This window comes from Pelecanus crispus, chromosome 12 (assembly GCF_030463565.1).
Source record: "Pelecanus crispus isolate bPelCri1 chromosome 12, bPelCri1.pri, whole genome shotgun sequence".
NCBI classification, from domain to species: domain Eukaryota; kingdom Metazoa; phylum Chordata; class Aves; order Pelecaniformes; family Pelecanidae; genus Pelecanus; species Pelecanus crispus.
In genome coordinates this window covers 17561702-17584417 of record NC_134654.1, presented here as the reverse complement: position 1 = coordinate 17584417, position 22716 = coordinate 17561702, and the positions used below count along the sequence as shown (strand labels likewise).

Genomic DNA, 22716 nt, shown 5'->3' with positions numbered 1-22716 from the left:
CCCAAGGAAATCCGTAATGGCAGTCTGCTGGCAAAAGAGGGCTGATAATCTGATCGTATTGTTACTGGGAAGATGATTCCAGAATCACCAGCAACCCCCCCATGTAATGGTGACATCCAGTTTTATGGCTCAAGGCAGAAAGAGAAAGCTTCCCTGGGCAGAAGGATACCTCCTTATTCAGCCTCTCCAACTATAATTAAATTATAGATAGCAGCTAAGTTATTTAGTACTCCTATTAAAGATGCATGGGTCCTGCCTTTTTTTGGAGTATGTCTGAGGTGGAACAGCGTTGAGGCAGGTAAATGCTGCTTTTCCGGGGATCTCACATCATGCTGATGAATAACGATGAACATGCTCCATCGGTTTTGAACATAAAAGGCCAGCAGATAACCCTGAGCTGCAGGAACTTCTGCACTTTGTTTGCGGCAATTTTGCTTTGTTTTTAATGCATATGTATGGTCCCTGGCTGCTTCACTGAGCAGGTATCTCCGGGCTATTTTCACCCATTATCCCCTCTGAACGAAGATGATGTGATCTCTGCAGCAGGCACTGAAATTGGGGCTGGGAAGGGAGAGCTGAGCCCCAATACACCAGCGGCAAGCAGGGCTTGTGCTGCGGACCCCCGCCAGGGCTCTCCCTGGTGTCACGGCCAGTCTGGGGGAGCTCAGAGGATTCAGGTGGGAACCAACCTCGCACCTTGGGTATCTCCAGGATAAACAAAACCAGCTCGCAGAGCTACATACATTAAACTCCATGTTACTCAACCAGGAACCTCATTTTTCACTGGGGGACTGGGAAAGCACTGGCTTGGTGCTGGCAGGACCCCTCTGCTCATCTCGCCCCGCTAGCATGCAGCATGGCTCTGGGGTGCAGGGCAGACCAGGAAGCACCAGCAGAAACCCAGCCTGATGCAAGGGGAGGTATGTTCATGAGGAAGGATGGGGAGCTGATTCAGGTCTGATGTTAAATGGGTCTCCAGGAACTCAGCTAAGGGCCAGTGCCCAGGCAAGGTACGTCCAGGTGGACGAGGAAGCTGTAGGTGCTCGAGGTTGTAAGAGGCTGCAGCAGTTTCCCGCTTTCCCCGGGGAGGTCATACAGCCCGAGACCCCAGCCACCCGCGCGGGGCAGGGTACGGACACAGCGCTCAGCAAGGGTGGCCATAAAGCCAGCGCTTGTGGCCAGGCGCCACTGGAATTCCTCACCGGTCTCCCCACAGATCCACGGCCTGGCTGGCCAGAGATGCTGAGGTGCACCAGAAGAGGAGTGCCTTCTCTGGAGGTTTGGCAAACACCGTTCTGCCTCAGGCTCTGCCAACCTGCAGCTCCCAGCCTGGCTGGTCTGGAAGCTGCTGGAGGAGAGCTGAGCCAAATGTTATCTGTCCCTTAACTGCCCTGCTACCTGGCAGAGAGGAAAGCCCGGGTAATGGGGGAAGCAGTCAGGATGCACGTGAATAAGCCCCTAAAGGACTTTCAAAGTCCAGATTGATTGGAAATAGCACAGGGCAGCAGTTGAAGCCCCAGAGAGTGAGCGGAGATGCCTTGCTCATTGCCAACAGATCGAGGGGATGTCTCCTGCTAACCTTTGCTCAAAATCCCGTTGTTTAGAGCTGTGGCACTACGATGGCTTTGCCCTGTAATCTCTAGCAAGATGTCTGTGCTGTGACCTTTCTTGGCAAGGTCCAGGTAAGCTGAATTCCCCAGGGACTTGTTGCCCACGTTGAGCCCGGGGCTGGGCTCCCCCTCTCTGGGCGCAGCAGCCCAGCTCAACTGTGTGTTCGGGCACCTGCTGGGAGGAGCACCGGGGTATTCATTTCCACACAAGCAGATGCCTCGAGCTGCTGTGGGATGTGCAAATCAACAACAAAAAAATTTAACTTCAGATGTTAGTGTGTTAAAAAAAAAAACTTACTGTGAAGCTTTTGTGCTGAGGATAGGAAGGCAAGAAGGGTGATGCAAGCCTTTCTGCAGGTCTGTACGTCAGCAGTGTCCGTGGCCTGAGCCCAGGAGAAAGCAGCTCACAAAGGCGGAATGGCATCAGGGGACTGCCACCCTTACCCAGGTGGTAAGGGACTCTGATCCCAGCATTGTGCTGTGAATTGATGGTACAGCTAGAAACCTGGGTCTCCCATCTCATGGCCCAACGCCGTAAAGCCGATGACTGCTTTCACCAAGAGTCAGACATCACTGAAGTCTGTTTAACATAACTTTCTTTTTTTCCCCCCTGACAATAAGGATTATAAATCCATTCCCAAAAACCAGTACATGTGTGATTTTCACTGACATTCCCTTCACCCCCTCATCCAGGCCCACAGGGAACAGGACTTAACTCCACTTTAACATCACTGGAGTCGATCAACACAGCGTACGGGAGCTTGGTGCAAACACGGTGCCCATGCATTTCTGTCCTGCCCTGGCTGCTCCTCCTCCTGATGAGAATTCGGCTAGATATAGGGGTGGAGATGTCAGGAGCATATGCAATGGGTATGCAAAAATGCCTTCTGCCAGTGACACCTCTTTGCTTTTGCTGATACGACTGGAACAACATTAGCTCCCTTTGCCTTGGCAAAGAGGGGGGCACTGAAACTCCCCAGCACTTTACGGTAATAGCACATTTGTTATGGCTGATTCTGTGTATGAGTATTATAGATCTCCATTATTAACCGGGCTGTTCTTCATGACTAATGATAGCATAATGAATACATTCATGCTGTAAAATACAATGTGCCTGCTGTCAGGCAAATGCATAATGGGAAAATTTGTGACTGCTGTTCATGTTTTCCAAACACAACCTGACTTCTGACAGAAGAGCAGCACAGGTTGCTCTGCATGTCTGTTTCTCAGCGTTATTCATGTAGGTCACATCCATTTGTAAAGCTCCGGGGCTCCCTGGGGACCCCAGCTGTGCTGGTGAGGAGCATGTATGGCTCTTAGCGCTTATGTGAGATGTGCTGGGAGGGGCAAGGTTGTGCTGGGGGACTGAGCGCTGCCAAGCTGCCGCATAGCTGAGCACTGCTTGGAAAATAGATGAGCTTGCCAATGCCTGGCTCGGCCATGGGTGCCCATCTTTTCCAAATGCACTAACAGACTGAAAGGTCACACAGCTACTTGGAGTCACAGCCTATGTGGTTATCGCCTCTATTTCCTCTACAGTATGTGGGGCAGTGCCCCAGATCATCCACCCCTACAGCAGCAAGGATACGGTGGCACAGCTTTGTGCATGAACACTAGGGTGGGGGGTCTAACAGAGCACAGTGTGCGCACTGTGCCATAGGACAGGGGAGATGCTGTGCTGCTGCTACAGCATACCAACCACTGCCCTGGGCAGTGACCTACATCGGCTGGCTACACTGGAGCAAGCAAATTCAGCCAGTGTCAATGCTTAAAATTTGGCCTGGTTTCAATAAAGTGATCCTGCTTCACACTGAGAAGAAAGATGGGCAGGAACATTACTTCTCCAAAGAACCTGCACTCTCAGTTTTCAAATCTGTAAGGTGACAGACACAGGGCCTGAGCCTCCTGGCTGGCTGTAACAAACAAAGTGTGGTTTACCAGCCTTCACTCTTAGTGTGCCAACTCCTGGCTTCCACAGAGTCAGTGGGTGACAGTGGCCAGGTGATTCAGGAAAGCCTGTCTCACTTTGCTGCCTCTGAGCCATGAAGAAACAGCTAGCGCAGGAGAAGTGTGCAAGGGAGGGCTTAGGTCTTTACACCCCAGGAACAGCCACACCAAAACAGGACTTTGGCTCCCTGATGGGTACTTGGGATTCTCCTCCCACCTGCAATGACAGGTTTGGAGTGATCTGATGGGAATGGAATTGCTTTGCTGACGCGGGACTCCGCTGGACAGCTATCTGCATCTCCCAACCCCGCACCTCAGAGAGCACAGGGAGCTGGCGGTGACATGGGTCTTCAGGACTGCCTGGTTAGCTCTTACAGGCTTCACTTCAGTTTTCATTCTCCTAGCACAAGCACAAGTGTTTTGCCTGTCTGTCCCACATTCCAGTGGTTTGATCCTGCCTTCCAAACCACAGCAAGCATTGCTGCAGAGCTTGTAAAACCTGCTGGGGTGTTTATCACTGCATAGCATCAAGCCCAAAGAAAAAGAGGAAGGAATGACTTAATTCCTTTGCTAAAGACTCCATTAATAAGAGCAGAGATATTTCCACCAGAAGGAATACGACTTGCGTAGTGTTCGATGGACAACATGGGTGCACAGATACCCTCTGAGCCAGTCCAAAAGGATCCACCCTTATTGTGCTACAAGCAGTAAACATTTTTAGTGGCATATAAAGAATAAGAAGCAGTCATACCTTTAAATTCCTACCCCCCATTGCCTACCAGAACAGCTAATACTATCAATACAGGTATGACAGTATGTAGCTGACACTGCCTTTAAATCACCATCTTAGTTAACTAAAATATCTGTAAGCCTTAACATTACGGAATGCAACATTTTGCTACCATTTTAAATTATGGCCTTCAATGCCTGCAGAAGAAATATTTACTTCACTTGCATCACTTCACGGGCTGGCTGCCCACACTGATGTTTAAACAAACAGCATCTCGAAAACTGTTGGTTTTAATACTAGATATGATACTGGATACTCAGTCTCAGAATAAATACATATTTCATGCAAATTTGAAGCCCATTTGAAAAATTAGGCCAACGACCAGGAATTTGTGTGTCTAGCTGGAAACATCCAGGCATTTTGAGAAATGACTGCACTCTCACTCTTGAAAACCAGGCCTCTGAAGAGATTTTTAAATTGGACACTGCAAATGAAGAAGCCCCAACGTCCTTGTATTCCTTTGAGAACAGTGATTTAAAAGCTTGACTCAAAAGAGCTTCCCAGTTAAACGCCTGAGTTGGAGCTGCGGGCTTTTTCCTTAATCAGGACCAGACAAATTAAAATGAACACAGAAGACTGAATTTACACAACAAGTTATTCATTAGCAGAAGGGACGGAATGGGGTAGGGAAGAGAAAGAGAGACCACGTGAAAGCAAGAGCCCACAAATGAGCAGACGTACAAGCAAGACTATGCTAGGAGACTACCAGGAAAGGTGGCAGTAACACCATGCAAGTGTTATAACAACAACCAAGATGATTTTCAGAAGTGATGAATCCTTTCACACTAATCTAAAAGGACCAGGAAATTCTTAACCCCCCTGAAAAAAATCAGACCTATTTATTCACTGCTAGAAAGGACATCTGAAGGATCCGGTAAATGCATACCAGAGAGCATAAAAACAGTATCTCCTCTAATAGTACAAATGCTTTAAACCAGCTTCAGCGCTAAGAGAAAAGGATTGCTAGGACTGGCCGAGGAAGTAGCAGCCTAGCAGCTCCTGTGCCAGCTGTTAGTGCAAGTCTGGGTATTTCCAGAGCAGGATGGCACCATCTGCACTCACACTCACAATGTACTTGTTCCCAGGGCTGATCTTGAGACGGGTGATGTTGCCACTGTGGCCCACTCCAACATGAGTCACTGCACCCTCGTTGTAGTCCCACAGTTTCACCAGATGGTCATCACCACCTGCATTGGGCACAAAGGAAGAACAAGTGATTACACGGAGTTCTGCTACTTTTTGTTCCCAGATCACAGGCAGAGGAATACTTAGGCATTCATTTGATTTAGGAATAGTGGGTTACATTGTCTTGGGCATGATCTCTCAAGGTCCCTTCCAACCCAAAGCATTCTATGATTCTGTGATTATAGCAAAAACTACTTTTTTTCAACTGAGGTCGAGAGTCAGTGTCCAGCAGAATGCTCAGGACCTGCACCAGCAGATCACAGTGAGCTATGGCCAGCAATTGGTACCAATAATACGGAGGGCCTTCGAAAGGCTCTTAACCAACATTCATTTAAGAGGTGCTGACATAAAATCTGTGGGTTTTAACTGCAGTTGTTATACACGATACCATGGCTCATCTATGCTAGTGCTAGGCTCCCAGAAGAGCTGTCATGATGGTGGGAAACATGTGAGCCTGAGGCTGCATGGAGCCTGGAGTCATTCCCAATTGCAAACCACAGAGACTGCCAGGCTTCTGGAGTAGGGCACTTGAACAAATCATTCAAGTGCATGGTGAACACCGGTGAACTAAATGAGGAGCAGGGCAAGGTGAAACCCTGTATTCTTCCCTTGGAGACATTTGAACCTTGTCTTCACCTTTACATTACATCTTGCAAGACTGAACTATAGTATCTTCCAAGACTGAATGACAGCCTTTTTCTAAGCATTTTTCTTCAGTGATACATTTTATTTTCCCCTTTAGCTGACCCCTCCTTTTAGTTTTTTCTTTCTTCACTGAGATCCTTGGTTCATTGCTTTCCTTTTCCTGCTCTTAATATGACCTCTTCTTTCCTTGTTTCATCCACCCACTCACCTGTGACAAAGTATGCCCCATCTGATGTGATGTCCATACCATTGATGGAACCCGATACAGACCCTTCCAATTCTCTGATTGCAGACCCATCAAACACTTCCCAGTATCCAATCTAGAGAGCAGACCAGAGAGGACTCAGTTGTGCATGAATAGCACACAGATTTCAGCAATGCACTCTAACACAACCTTCTGTGGAGGTACAGGAGTTTCATCACATAACAAGTGCCAGACTCTGTGTTTTGGAATTACTGCCAACAGAATTCCTGCAGTTTTGCTTACCCTTCTGTCTGTTCCACTGGTGATTATCTGGTACTCTTCAGGATGGTAACACACACATTTGAACAACGTGTTGGCTAGAATCATTTGTTTTCTTACAAAACGCCTGCAAAACACCCCCAAAACAGGATAGAGCAATAGGGTCAAAAAACAAACTGTCTGAACTATCTCTGCCTGTGCTATACATCAGATCTCTCTTTCTACTTGGATATTTTCAGGTATTGGTCTGTTCAGGGTTTCATAAAGCCTATTAGGGTCATCAATTCTGTTACCCATCACAGATGCCTTGTAAGACTTTTGATCTGCTGTCATATGAAACTAAAGTTTTTAATCCAGAATGCTTTCTAGGTGCTATTCACTGTGCAAAAATTTCCTTATCCTTACCACAATGCAGAAAGTCTGCAGATCTGCAATAGCTTGACAAGAGTCATACAGTGCTGGAAAACAGAGCTAGTGGGAAACTTAGGAAATCACCTGCTCCACCCCTTTGGCCAAGCAAGAGCCAATACAAGTAAACAACTTGAGACAAATGTTTGTCTCAACTTTTCTGAAAAGTTTCTAGCATTGGAGGTTCTATGTCCCCTGACTTGATTGCTCTTTCTAGTAATTTTTATTTCCTAATGCTCTTTTTCCCCTCCTCCTTGCTATGTGGTGTCCAAAATAGGGCACGGTGACCCAACAGAGACATTACCAGTACTTTAAGTGCCTTGCAATACTTATCTGTTTCCTTACATAATATCCCAGATAATGCACGTTCCATCAAGGCTGGCTGTGACACACTCTCGGTCATTCTTCTTAATCTTAATGCAGGACACAGCAGATACATGCTCCTTCAGAACTTCCCCCAGTTTGTGAGTCCTCTCACCAATCTCCCAGACCCTCACCTAAAAAATCAGCAACATCTGATTGTATCTCTTGTACCACCTGGTCCTGACTGAGCTCAGGAGGATGCCTAAGGCTTTCCTGAACTCTTTTTTTTTTTTCTTATGACACATACAGCAACTCAATCTCAACCGACTGTCTCTATTTTCCTGTGGTTTATTCATGCAGCTGACTCATAAAACTGAACTGAGTTCTTGAGAGTGTAATCCACTTGGTTCAGGAATTCCCGACCATTAATCCCAGACCTTGTTTTTGCCAAGTTCTCACTCTCCCATGCTTCAGTTTACTCATCTCTCAATCAGGAAAAAGGAGCTAGTCTATGATATATTTCCAGCGGTGCTTTAAAGATCAAAGAGCAAGGCTTCTGAAATGGAATATAAGAAAGCTACCCGCTATTTGTGCTACATATAATGCCAGCAAGTAAATACAAACCAGCTCTTTAAATCTTTGATGTGAAATATGTGCCTGAAAGCATCTCTTTTCCCAGTGGTGGTAACAGCAAAAATCTTTCTGCCTTGAGAACTTGATCCTTCACACCTTGCATTTACTGTCCCACTAGTGCCAAACTTCATGATATCTCTTCACTTTTACATTCCACTAAGCTCAAACCCTAGTGAAAATTTAGAAATTCAGACACTGACATCAAAAGCAGAGAGCTGACCTTCCCCGTTTTCTGGTCTGATGCTGAGTTACCTGTGGAACCTGGATGTCGAATTCCCACTTGCTAAATGATCAGAGCAACCAGATCCCTTAAGCAACCCTGAAAGTCACAGCTTTCAGATGATTGATTTTGACAGAACCATTAGCATTTCAGAACACCTTTTTTTGTGTTCTGAATGAATACTGCAAGTGCTCCCCTGCAGTTCTCATTTCTACTTAACCTACCTTTAGCTTTAATTCTGTCTCAGCTCTCCTTTTCAATTCAGAGATCAACTAACCAGAGCCTGTGCCATTCTCTGTGTGTTGATACAGAATCTAGGTCCACTGTCTTCTGCATCCTCTAGCGCTAATCATCCAATGTACTTAACTGTTCTTTTATCAGTGAAGGGTTGAAGTGGGTCATCATCTCTAATGTCTTTAAGCTGTGAGACAAGGCAGCGCTGCCGTTACTGGTCTACAGGAGAGCTGAGGTGCACAATGATTCAGAATGATGGTTCAAGGTTTAGGATATTAGCCTGAGATTTGGAAGACCTAAGTTCACTTTGAACCTAAGTTTAATTCCTTAATCTTCAAGACTTCCTGTGCCATCTCCAGCACAGCACACTGAACACTTGAGATCAGGGTACACAAACAAAGCACAGAGCGCTTAAATCACAGTCAGAAATCCACGCACAATTAAATGTCTGGTTCTGAGTGCTTGCCAGAGTGCAGAGAGGAAGTCCAAAGCAAGGCAAGAAACTGAATATGAGCCTTCCAAGTCTAATTATTTATTTTTAATATAAACAAACCCCTTGTGTTTAAATTATTTAAACATCAGGAGAGGAGTGTCACTTTTACAGATTGAAAAGGGCCACAACTACATGAAGTGCATGGAGTAGCCAAAGTACATGGTGTTTGTTTTGTATGGCTGGAAAAAAATTGTTGAACTGCACAGGTATGATGCCTACAACATATTTTCTGATTTTTATTGTTATTTGTATCAGAATGTTTCCATAATTGTATTAGAAACTGAGTTATTATTAGAGTCTTTTATTAACACCATCACCTAAAACAGATAGTACCATCCCAGAAAATCAGGAAGTTACCCCATAGACACTATGGTGATATAAGGTGAACTTTGTGCTATTAAATGAATTCATACAGGTCAGTTTGGACAGGACTAAGACTTCCAAAACAATGACAGAAAGAAAATCTGTGCTAGAGCACAGTTAGACAGAGGCTTGCAAACAATGACTAATGCAGATAAGCCAAATATAGGGGAGAGACAAATGAACAAAAAAGATTAAGAGCATATTCTGCGTTAGAATGATTTCCAAGACTACCATGCCAGAAGAAATCAGGGCATTGTTTTACATTATGCCCTCTGAGAGCATGAGATTTGCATATATCAAAGGCTAGTATTTTCGAACTCAGTCCTTTGCTCAAGTCCTTGCTCAAGAAAGCTAAGAATAGCTCACTTTCTGACTAAGCAGTTACAGACAATTCGCAGGTCCTGTGATGAGAGCACAGAGCTGCTCCAGGTTTAAGCAAAAATTACCTGCCCTTCACCTCCTCCACTAATGATCTGTTTACAGTCACTTGTAGCAGCAATTGCCGTCACTCCCAAGCTATGGGCATGGTTAATCACATACATTAGCCGTCCAGTCTCTGGCATGAAGGCACGGATTTTCCCATCATTCCAAGCTGATAAATAAAAAGAAACAGATTACCCAGGCACACAGACTTTCCTCACATTATTGTCTCTCCTTTCCAAATGAACCTGGTTTTTTATTAAGTTCCTGTTAGATCACCAGTATACAAGTGAAAACCACTGTACTGTAGATGAGCCTGCAGAGCTGTAGCCCCAAATAAACTACTGAAATTTAATTCCTTTTTTTGGTTCTGGCTATGAGCAAATTGGTTTGGTAACAATGGGAGGACTGCATTGCTGCTCCAGGACTGCAGTAGTTCCTGTGTAAGAAATTTGCATGTGGCAATGGGTAGAAGGGTTTATGCAAAAGGTGGTCTACATACATCACAGGTTAATATGTTGCATACAACAAGGTTAATATTTTAGAATTAGGTCTTTTGAATAAGACTCAACTAAGTTCTGAATTGCTGGAATTCACATCCAAAGCAAGGTCTCAAAACCTTGCCTTCTACAGACACTGTAACTACAGCACCAGGATACTGGGGGCCATGAGCAAAGTTCATCAGCCCAGCTGCAAGCAAGAGGCCTTTGGGTCAAGCAATGAACTGAATTTAAACCCATTCCCAGCTTAAACCTCTCTTCATTCTAACATATTGATGTTTACTAAATTTGGCAACATTTAAAGACTGGACTTAACCATGGGGCTGGACTGATTATTACCTGAAATGATGCTCTTACCATCCCTCATAAACTCTATGGCATGGCAGGTCATGTTGGGGATGACGATTCGTAGGAGCTCCCTGTTTTCTGGGGTGTGCCACACCCGAATATCATTTTTGGAGCAGGTAGCAAACAAGTCAGAAGTTCCCCTGGAGAATTCAGAGAGGAGAGATAATGAGGAGGGGCATAGAGAAAACATTTCTTTCTTTGTCACATCTTAAATCATCCTTCAAAGCTTAGCTCTTTCTAATGTGCAACTGTAATCTTCCCAACAGGGATCACCATGGTTAAGACAAAGGCCTTTTTCATAGGATCACCTTTCTCACATAAAATTCCCCTGGTTTGGTTTCTATTCAAAGATTAATTTTAAGAAACAGTTAAATTAAAGTGAAACTAAAAGAACTCTTTTTACTTCAGATGAAGTTGTGACATTTATTTCCTGTATTCAATCTCTAAACAACTTCACGTGTTGTACATAATAGACATAAAAGTGGGTGTAGAGGTGCTGACTGCCCAGATTTAACATCAGGGACTAACAGCAGCCTCATATTGTAAAGATGTCATTTTTTATCTTGCTTACTGGATGATTCCTATTCAACATAGCTGAAGGCAATAGAAATGATGGCAAAAGCCTGTTTGTAATATACTTGTTATACATGTTTGAATAAAAAAAGACCTGCAGCATTTCAAAAGCTATGGGACTGAATACTTTGAAATAAGCTCTAAACCATACATCCTAGGGATATGACAGAAAGTGAAATCTAGAAAGGTACCACAAGCTTTTGTTCAACATCACCATCAACGCCCGGAAAGATGAACCAGGACAGAGAAAACTGGCACAACAAAAGTGTGACCCCTTTCAAGGCCAGTTTGTGCGGGTACTTTATAAATCAGGATAACATCAGCAATTGAAGTATTCTGCAATAAGCCAGAAGAGGGAAATTAAGCCTGTATTTCCCAGTCAGTGATATGCTCTGTTCAAGAGCAGTTAACAGATAAGAAGTTTAAACGTATATGCAAGGATGTAGTCCTGTAGTCCTTACAATCATCTCTAAATCCAGCTCATCCAGATACCTCTGTGACACAGATACACCAGTCAGGTATATTAGCATCAGATTACCCTAAAGCTCCAAATGATTTTCTCATTAAATTAGAAGGATGTGGATTTTTCAGGCTGGTGATAAGCAGGAAGGAGGGCTTCTTGCATTGTGCACTTCGCTGTACCTTGATAAGATTTGATCCTTTGTGTGTGTCAAGAAGCGATGCAATAACAACATGCCAGAAATAAAAACCTTCATTGGGATCAAACTCCCATTCTCTATTTGGAGAGGAAACAATCGATCTATTGTGTTTTTTTTTTAAATAAAGTGTCACGATCCTACTATACAGGAAGCGGGAATGCTTGCTGTCCGTTCACAAGACAAAAACAGACAGAAGACACACCAGTATACCCAGCATCTCTTGTCACAAGCCTGGAATTTAATATAACATGCCATATTGTCAAATATGAAATCATAAGTGAGGCTGAGACCCAAAAAGCCTCTTTGACCAGCTCTGTTAGTCAGATTTCAGCTGATGTTACAGGGGGTAGAAAAGCAGACACCTCTACAGGCCCTAGCTGCAACAGGGTACGCAAAATCAGACTTTCAGGATTCACACTGCTGGCAGACTAAAAGGCCTGAGTCTCATAGCACCAACCCTAGGAGAAAAGGGGGAGGTTGCCATTGCTGCCATTACCCAAACATAAATAATTCTAATCTTTTTTATTTAGCATTCTTTCTGTAGATCGATGATTTTTCCAATTCTCAAACTGAATTGCTGCCTTCTGCTTTCAAGCAGCAGCTCACCGTCACCCTTGCATTTCACTGGTAGGTGACAGCATTGCCTGTATAAATCATCCCGTAAACATGTTAAAAGGCTTTGGGTTCCTGTTGGTTAAAAGGTGTTTACATAGGTATCCTGACCTTACTGGCAGCTTACTCAAACTTCTCCACCAGTCAAAAGCATCCCAGCCGGTTATACTCACAAAGGAAAAACAATGTCGTGGACGGCTTCATTATGACAGGCAGCAATCAGCTCCTCTTTAAATGCAGTGTAGTTGATTCGATAAATCTGGCACTCATTTGTCCCTACAAAGAACTGGTGACCCTGACCTCTACATGTCAGGGAAGTAACAGCACCTTGAACTTGAATTTTCCTGTTAAGAGAAAGCAGAGGTTTGGCCTGACATTGACCTTGAGGTACTTATGTTCCAGCTTCCTTTCTCCCCTGACTTTATAGAGTCTTGACTTTCCCTGCTCCCCCAGAAAGCTCCATACTAGGCTGTGATATCAATATGCAAGGACGTGGTCAGGACTAACATTTCATTCCCAGTCACCTGTTAACACTTCATATGATCTTGCCTGTCCCACCCGCTACTCTGCCAGGACTTGCAAAGGCAGTGCTGTGGAGACTTTGTTTTCTGGACCACGGCCTAAGGTAACAGCATCTTTGTTGATATTCTTGCTCAAGTGCACTTAAATATCCCATATTCAAGAATATTTCCAGACAGTTTAGATCTGCTGGGAATAGTTTCAACTGCACAAAGCTGAGCTTGCAGAACTGTACGCTTAAGTTGGCTATACAAACAATGCAAAATGAATAGCTGTGAGCCCAATTTTCAAATTACATATGGGGAAATGACTCCTGCAGCTTTCTATTTTGTGTGCAGAAAAAAGCCTTGCATGTACTCCAGCACTTCCAGACATGCACCTATAAAATTAGCGGAGCCCTCCTTTACAATCCCATGTCCTCCAACAAACCCATTTTTAGATGGCAAATACTACTCTTTCTCAGCTGGCATAAATAAGCATAATTTTACTGACTTCAACAAACCTGTCTCACTATGCATCAATTTAGGATCTGACCTCTAATGCCTAAAGGAAACAGTGGTCATTTAAAATGAATGATGAGTAGGGCAATTCACTTCTGTGCAAATGCATGCAGTAATTTGCAGTCTGCTTCAACTTCATTATGTTGGAACCATGCTGTCTATTTTTTCTGCAGGATTGAAAAACTGAGATTTATTTGGATTATCCCTTTACATAGAATGATTGGTTCTTATACTGTGACCCTTTGGGGGAATTGCACCTCTACCTTCCTAATTCTCCCATCTACAAACTCACTTCATTACTTTGTAGTTTGAGCCTTTACAGAGAGCTACAATCCCTCCTCCGGTGCCGACTATTAAATCTCCTGTCTTCAGCAAAAGCAAAGCTGTGACTCCCTAGGAGAAAACAGGATTAAAACACAATTGGATGGAAGTGGAGTCTCTTTATTGCTGCAGCCATGCTGAATAGCACAATGGAGTCTCTACCATGCTCCCAATGGCGGTGCTTATGTCACTCAAATATGGCTTTATCAGTATTCTTTGACTGACCTAGGCTAAAGAGTGACTCTAGAGGGAGAAGGGAGAAAAGAGTTATTAATCGCAGGTATATATGAACTAATGCAGTATGAAGAGCAAGGAAACAGCATCATCGTGGATCCTTCAGAGCAGCTGGGACCACATATGAGCCTACATATCCTTACCTCATTCCAGCAAGCAATACACATATTTTGTATTAGTGCCTCCACTTTTCCTTCCACTGGTTTTTCATCTATCAGACATGAAAACAACAGAGGACAAAACTCAGCATCCTTTCCTACAGCTCCATTTAGGACAGATCCTCTGTGTCCCAGGCCTCTCTCCCTGTCTGAAAGATGCAATCCCATCTCCCACCTATTAGTAATAAAACACATTTGTCACAGAAAAGCTTTAGAAATTAGTCAGCCCACCATCAACATGGGTCTCTGCTATTTACTAAGATGAGTAGATCAACAGGAGGTCAGCCATTAGAAAAAGGAGAAAAGCATTTCCATGGACGAAGTACCAGACTACAGTAAAAAAACAACAACAAAATCAACAAACAAAGGAATAAACAAAACCAGTCCTCAGCCTTGCCACAAAATTTCAAGTAGAAGTCAAGTATAAGAAAAGTCAGTCTCTGCTTCAGTTTTGCTACCTGGCAAGTAATATTACTCTTCCGTATACAAGACAACAGATTAATTCTTGAAAACCTCTGAAAGACTCCAAGATAGGCTGCAAGACAGGTGAAATGACTTCTATGGGGTTAAATCCTGATATTCTTACTCAGAAAAATATTCCTACTAGCTTGGGGGAACATATGCATGAGTGAAATGGAAAGGGAAAAACAAAAAGGAAATAGAGGAGCTTTATGTCATCAAAACTTGGACTGAAAACTAAGCTCTGTCACGAAGCAAGCACGTACAACAGGCACTTCCACTCTCACCACGAGGGCAGAAACTCATCGCCGTCAGTTGTTCCAAATCAGACAGGCCAGCTGGTAGCAGCTCCAGGCTCCCCATGACTTGTAAGGAGTCTGTTGAGCTTGACATTTTAAGTCGCAATATAGACTCCAGCAACATTTGCCACTACCTAGGTTAATAAGCAGTATTGCCAACTGTTGTGATAGTACCAGCAGTTTCACAATATTAAGATTTTTTTCCTTTAAGCCCGAGCTCATAGAGCCATTATGTGAAAACAACAATTTCTGTTTGGTAGAGTTTTTTCTGGAAAAAAAAGCCCCACCTCTAGCATTTAGTGTTGTGAAAGCATGAGGTAGTGAATTCTCAAAGAACAACCAAGAGGCAAATCAGAATAATTCTGCATTTGTTCTTTAGGAAGAAATCCCTGTCATGAGCTTGCCTTGTGATTTTTGAACAAATACAGGTGTCAGCACTTTATGATAAAGTTTGACATCTAAGCAGCACCACCCAGCATTCCTGTTCTTTTCAAGCATTAATCTGGCCTAACCCCAGTAAAATTTCAGGATTAAACACTTTCAGAGTGTTTAAAAGAATGAATGCCAGAAAGTGTTGATTTTCTGTGTGGTAAGGACTAAAGCTCGAAGGAAGGAGAAAGAGGAAGTGAAGAAAGAAGAGGAAACAAAATGGACATTTGAGCTATTTAGACCCAGAAAGGATGTTGCAGAAGCCACAGACAAGGTCTGATGAATTTGGAAAAATTACTTTGGTTCAATTATCCAACCGAATAGAAGCAACTGGTTGTTTTTAAAGTCTTGCTTATACTTTTTGAACAACAACAAAAAAATCACCATATACGTAACTGCGCTTTCCAGTGCTGGCATTCCAGGCAGCCTTGCACCTACCTACGCATCAGCTTAAGGACTATTTAACTTCAGGATCAAATAAATATGGATTGCAGAAAAAAAAAAATTGAAAAAAATTTTCCTGATTTGTAATTTATTTGCACTGGATTTTCATTAGTCTGTCTCCACCAGTAGCATATCCACAGTCTCCTGTATTATCAGGACCGATCACTGTGACAAAAACAACCTTCAGAGAGGATTTTATGCCATACTATCACAACACTACCAGGCAGGAAGCCAGGTTTCATGCAAATATTCTTAGCAAAAGCACAAGAACAAAGGGATTCTTTTTAATTAGAAATATGATCCACAAGCAGAACTGTTTCTGAACAATGTTTTTAAAAATTTCCTATGAGGTGTTGTCAGCATTTTGCGAGTCCCCTGTTATCACAGGCCCATCAACTGTCTTTTGATCTACTGTTTTGCAGTTTTTCCTGTAAAAGACTTCCACCTCAAATGCCCTTTGGGTTTAGCATTATGGCAGGTGGCGGCACTAGAAATCCAACCTATGACTACGTAATTTATCTGATTACAGCTCTCTGCTACTTGCTAATAAATTAAAGTTTTTACAGCACTGCCAAGACTGTTTTGATTTTTCCAAGGTATTCTCTTCAGTTCTTTAATTTGAGAGCGAAGTGGGTATTATTGAGACAGAAACCCCCGCTTAAAGTGGCCAAGATTTATTGCCAGGCTCTAAAAATCATCAGAGTTTGATTTCAACCTTAACTGGACAATTGTGCTTCTTTCTTGTCCACTCTGTTCTTTGAATCACCACGAGTGAACAGATAGCTTTATAAGTTGCACTTGTTATTCATGGAGTCAAGCAGTTCACGTTAACGATGCAATGAATACTCTATTTTATATACTGCCAGTCCTCTTGTAGATGAAACACAGAGTCTAATGTAGGAGGTTAAAAATATCACCATTCATTATTTACTTCTTACAAAAAGAAACCACTGCTTTGAAGTATGATTATAAATAAAAATACCAGCAAAAATCCAGCCTGCCCATTCCCTTCCCTGCAGGGATACTTGCTCTTTGTCCCATTCTGATCTCTTGCAAAGTTCTTGAGTGCTCTATGAACTCTTCCAGTGCACTCCTTTAAATGTTTTTTTTACAATGCAAATCATTCCAGCTATTTCTGAAAATGCATTTGCAATCGTACATCCCACTTTACATCTGAACGGGTGCCTTATAGCTCCTCAAGCCTGTGATGGGGATAAAAATTAATTTTGCTGTTTATTCCAGTATTTACAGATGTCACAGAAATGCACTTAAACTTAATTCCATGTAGATGGAAAACAAGTTGCTTCATCATACCAGTGAACTATTCTGCCACTCCTCTTCAAAACAGAAACAAAGAAATCTTTAGATCACGTCTATATAATAAACACATTCTTATATATCTAAAGGCAAAGTTCCTTTAAGGTTGACCAAACTTATTTTCAGTAAACATCTTCTCCTCACCCAAGCAGTATCTAAACTCTTTCTTTAAAGATATGCTTGTTGTGGGGTGGCTGTGGATTCCAGGTTTAGAGTTTCATGGTATGCCATTGGCTCGTAATTCCCCAGTGTGACTGGTGAACAAGGTTTTCAGAGATATGGGATAATGTTCATTCATGAATATGCATCTTTTCAGAAAGAATTGCAATGAAGTGATGAAAATGGTTCCACAGGGAGGGAGGCTGGGACAGTTCCACAACTGGAGGCTGTACAGCCAACCTCTCTGCCAGGGAGCAGGGGAATTGCCTGGTGAGAAAAGGCAGCGCATGTCCCAAAAGCCATGCTTTGGAGCAGTCGTGCCTACCTTGAAACAGCATGGCTCACTTCTGAAACAAGCTATACAGCAGCTTTGCTTTGCACAGCTGAAGAGGTGAGAATTTCCGCTACAAGTACTAATACATGGTACATTTTCACAAAAGATGTCTAGTGAAATACACACAGCTCTGCAGCGAGGGCGGAAATAAACATCAACATTTCTCCTAGGGTAAGCAATATGATGTACTAAATTGTGTAGAAACAAGGATGCAAATACTTTTGTTTTGATAAATGCTGTGGTTTTGACTTGAAAAAACATCTGCAAAATACCTCTTTTGGCATTGAAGGCTATGGACAATTGGGAATTTCTGCCATGAAGCATTAGATCCTATGTGTGTTCAGCGAGGACTTGACAGTCTAGTGACAAGGCATTATTTGTATGCAGAAATGTGCAATGGGTGGGTGGAAGGGGAATCACAGTATGGGGCTAGGAAGGGAGAACTGGAAAGTATGAAAGTGGATCTGATGGTACCTGGAGATAAAAATGTACCAGCACCTTCTCACTGACTGCAACAATACAGGTTTGCCCTGATTAATTTCCCATTTTGGGCATATGGAAACTGTATTGGTAAGAGTGAGGGAAGAAAGCAGAGAGGAAGAAAGCAAGAGGAGAAGGGGCGATAGGGTCGAGCACGTGTCTGACTGAAAAGCCTGTCTTTGAACGGACATGTCTGTTTTAAGCAACAGGGTAAAGGAGGAGATTGGAAGAACTACTTGTTATTTCCATCCAATGTGAATGACTCCTTTTCTCTCCCTTCTCCCAAAACGACCAGTGGTATATGTTAAGTAGCTGCCATTACATAACACTAGTAAACCAAAGTTTAAGTCAGATTAATGCCTACCAGCTCAGGTCTCATCCACAAGGCTGGCAGGCAGCTGTATGAGATCCACTTCTGGATCTTCTCTTCTCCCTAGTATCTTGTCAGTCTCTTGCATAGTCAAAGGTCCTGTTTTTCTTCAGCTTTTCACTGTCAGAAGCAACATCAGCTGAAGCTCACGATGCTCCAAAGGTCTCTGCCACAAACTGCAGTTCCTATGGATTTGCGTTCTGATAAAACCCTTCACAGTACAGATTGGCTGTGGTCTGGCTTTGAGCCTCTGCTTTTCTCGAAGAGGCTCTAGGCCCTCTTTCAACCCCCAAATTGCACAGCACCCTGTTAATGACCCTATTTGATCGCTTCTTTAGCAATGGTCTCAGAAGTATATTTTTTGTGCAGTTTTGTTTCAAATGCATTTGGCACCTTTCCCTCACCCCTGAAGGCAAGGGAGTTCAGGACCTTGTGTGGCTTCAGCCAGGTACTCTAGGCAAGGTACATGCACTGCTAGATGTAGAAGGACTCAAAGCATGCAAGCATTTAAAAGGCGAGGTGATATTCAATCATCAAGACCTTGGCATAAGAGACAGCAGAGATCAGCCAGGACATGGGTCCTGTGTGGATGCAAAACCCTGCAGGATGACTGCTGGAAGACTAGCTTAGCAGCGTACAGTACAAGTATACCCACAAGAGTGTGCACCTTCAGCAAACTTAGGATTTCCATCAGGAAAACAAAATATGTACATTCTTGTCACTTCATATGTACACAAAATGAAATTACTTAAGATTCCTACAGTGCAAGTGGGAAGAACGGGTAATAACTTCTCCAGCCTTCTGGAATAGATAAACATTGAGATATATTTCAAAGAATTCAGTGGCTCCAAGTTATCCCAGAGATATGGGCCTGCATTTGTAACGCAAGAAACACTGCATTTTGAATGGGCATGTATATGGTTTGTATGTATGTACATGTGTTGGTACAAGCAAAGTTCAGGAGGTTTAGAGAAACAAGTCCAGAGTAGCTTTTTCTTTGGGGTTGACTGCTGAATTTTTCTTACAGTTCTTGTTAGTCTTGTGTTTGCTCTCAAACAAGATCTGCTTCTTTGTAGGACAGCTTCCCTGTGGCATCCCTAGCAGTACATTTGGTACTTCCATCTGCATTGCTTCCCCTGCTGCTCACTGATTTTCATGGTTGCTAATAGAATCACAAAATACATTCAACCTTATGCAAGAAAGTTTTTCAGGGAAGTGTTTAAATTCCTCAGGTATCACTCCCTCCACTGGGTATAAACCAAGAAGCTACAAGAAGTCTTTTATAGCAACAAATAAAGAGAAATCAAGAACAAATGTACTAGCTGGTGCTGATTGTTTATCATTACAGCTCCCTGCATGTAGAATTTTTGTGCAATGAAAGGCCAAAAGCTCCTTATGCAGGAGATACTCCTGTCGAGGATACTCATACCAAGACCCATGAGTCCCAATTATAGACAAAAAAGCTAAGTTAAAAGAACTTCGGGGTTATGAAGTCAAGCACTCAGAAGTTAAAAAGCAATAGAATCAACGTACCCTGTGCAACCTTGTTTTGTCCCAATATGCGTATACATTATAACAAACTCTTTAATTGTATTATCTATACTACCTTTTCAGTAAGACCTGTCCCTCAGAATCAGAATTTCAAAAAGATGACCTCCTGAAGGGAAGGGGAAGGAAAGGTACAGGGAACGAACACAAAAATCTAGGGGGTTGGGGCTTTAAGAGCAGTTGTAGTGTTCTGAAGTTTTTCCAAAATACTCTTCCTGTGCAAACAGCTGTCTTGGAAAATTTCAGCCCAGACAATTTAACAAATCTGTAAGATCTGAATATAGGACCTTATAGCAGTAAGTGTGGGAAAGCCACTCAAATAAGCACTTCTACCAGTCTTCCCAGGAATTTCCTCTGTCTCACTCCAGCTAGTATCTTCTTAAAAAAAAAAACCCAAACCTCAGGAACTACTCCATTTTTATGATTGTTTTTCACTTTTTATGACTTTTACCAGATGTATTATAAAAGAGAGTTTGTGGGATGACACATGAGATTCAGGTAAAACCCAAATTCTGAGCCAAACAAAACTGAACAAAGCTGGGCTAATGGTCTCAGACTTCAAGATCAAGACTGAGACACAAAGAACTATTAGCACAGAAAAAGGGTTAGTCTGTGAATCAACTTAGTAATGGTTCTCCTGGAGGTTGCCCTACTTTCAGTTACTAACAAAGAGGAGGATAAGGAAAAAACGCAAGTCACAGAGCTGCAACTCACCGAGCTAAACTTCTCCTTCTGGGGCCCATATTCAGTCATCAGCTTGTTGTTTGTATTCACTTTCAGGACATCACCACTTGATGTGCCAGCATAAAAATAATTATCATCATCTGCCATCTATAGGAAAGCATAAAGAAAGAGGTCGTGGTTTGGACACTGAGACACTTGTCCCAAGCCTAGCACTGGGCTGCATAAATAGCTTTATTTCTGTGTATTGCCAAGATTTAATCGGAAGGGCTACAGCCAATGTTTTTGTCCCATTGCACTCAAAGATCCATAACGCTGCTGAATGCAAGACATTTTCTAACCAAATCTAGATAATACTTCAAAGCAAAAGTGGGATTCTCTGGGTACTAGAACCTGTTACTAAAATACATGCTGCTTCTCTTCAGAAGCATTCAAAACACTCTATCCCAGGATAAAGAAACTGTGGGAGACCATCTGCCATGAGCCAACACTTAGTAACTTCACCGCCATCATGCAGTTGTAATTGGCATTTCTAGCATTACTATAAAAGCTCGTGTTTTTTCTCTAGTCTGCCCAGAGTTTCTTAGTTGAGCCAAATAATTTGGGCTGAAACTTACCTTAACACACATGATCGCTCTTCTCAGTTGCCCTGTCTGGCATTCAGTCGGTCGGATTTTCCTATTTGCTAGATCCAGTTCCCATACTCGAATGGTCCCACTATAAGAATGAATGCGGTGGGATCAAATCCATATATGCAGAAACATCCAAGTTTTTTCACTACTAGAAGAATTAAAAAGCCTTTACAAGGCTACATTATTCTGAAATTTTAATAAGGAGGAAAAGAACAATATCAGAGAGGCCAGAAATAAGTCTCTGTCTTTTCTGCTGTCTCTTACGGTAACTTTTTCCAGGTAAATCAAAATCTTAAAGGTTCAGCAAAAACATATAAGAGGATTACAGAGGAGTATGTAACAACCTTGACACTTCATTTCCCAAAGTGTCATGCACTGTGGAAACCTTAGTTCCTAAAATATGAAATGAACAGTACGGGACACTTTCAACTATTTTCTAGCACAATTTAATTGACAACATATGAGAAAATATAAAATCTTTACACACAGTAGCCCTTACATTTAACAAAGTGTTAAAATTGCAAAGACCAGCACTGATAAGTGCAACTGCAGCCAAGAGCATCCAAAGCCTTCCCTGATTTAAAGGGAGGTGCAGGTCCTCAACACGTTTAAATGCCAGGCTAGATATATGGGGGCCGTCTCAAATCCATGCAAAATGTGACTTTTTGTACAAACTTTTGTTACAAGCCAGTGACCAATTGTACATCACATCTGGTAAGGATAGGAGATGATCCAACGACCTGCAAGATATCATTGTTTCTACATTAATTAACCATTGTTCAGAGCCACTCATTGACTGCTTTTCTTGTGTAAACACTGGCAACTAAATATTTTAAACACTGCATGGGGAATGCTGAATACGAAATCCTGCTATCAGGAACAGAAGTGACGCATGCGGGTCCCTGTGTGCTGCTTTGAAAACGTTGTTATGTGTAGAACAAGCAGAAATGCCTTAAAGGGACAAGCTGATGGATATTCGTGGGTCCATTCAGAGCAAAAAGAAAAAACATGAGCACACAGTTGTGTAAGTTTCCTTGTATTTAAGTCAAGAGTCTTTGTAAAAGGAAATAGGTCCGCAGGTTCTTTCCCTCATTTCTTTCATCTAAATAAAACCTTACTTTCCAGCAGTAACAAACATCTCGTCTCTGCAGCTGGAGCACACGACGACGGTCGCACTCCCTGCGCTGCGTGCCGAGGCAGGGCTCCCACAGACAGCCTCTCTCTTACCAACGTGCCACACAACCACACTGCAGGAGAAGGAGGGGCTTTGAATAGCTTTGCTTTTTGACATTACCTACAAACAAATTACTAAAAACCAAAAGCAAGACAAAATCTATTTTCAGGCAGTCTGTTCCCACCAGGATACACAATAAAAGTAACTTCACAGAGATTTTACCCAAGAAATGTAGTGGGATTGGATTTACTT

General features: G+C 42.7%; 1 protein-coding gene across 1 annotated transcript in view; it reads right to left on the bottom strand.

Moving 5' to 3' along the window:
- Positions 1-5358: 5358 nt before the first annotated feature.
- Positions 5359-22716, bottom strand: part of CFAP52 (cilia and flagella associated protein 52) — a 20852-nt gene continuing 3494 nt past the window's right edge. The window contains exons 4-14 of the mRNA XM_075720147.1: positions 22409-22537; positions 21276-21375; positions 20692-20808; positions 13718-13818; positions 12580-12750; positions 10554-10702; positions 9741-9886; positions 7394-7545; positions 6665-6767; positions 6386-6497; positions 5359-5534 (exon numbers count right to left, since the gene is read on the bottom strand). Of these exons, the coding sequence (XP_075576262.1) occupies positions 5359-5534; positions 6386-6497; positions 6665-6767; positions 7394-7545; positions 9741-9886; positions 10554-10702; positions 12580-12750; positions 13718-13818; positions 20692-20808; positions 21276-21375; positions 22409-22537 (1456 nt within the window). The remainder of the gene's footprint in view (positions 5535-6385; positions 6498-6664; positions 6768-7393; positions 7546-9740; positions 9887-10553; positions 10703-12579; positions 12751-13717; positions 13819-20691; positions 20809-21275; positions 21376-22408; positions 22538-22716) is intronic.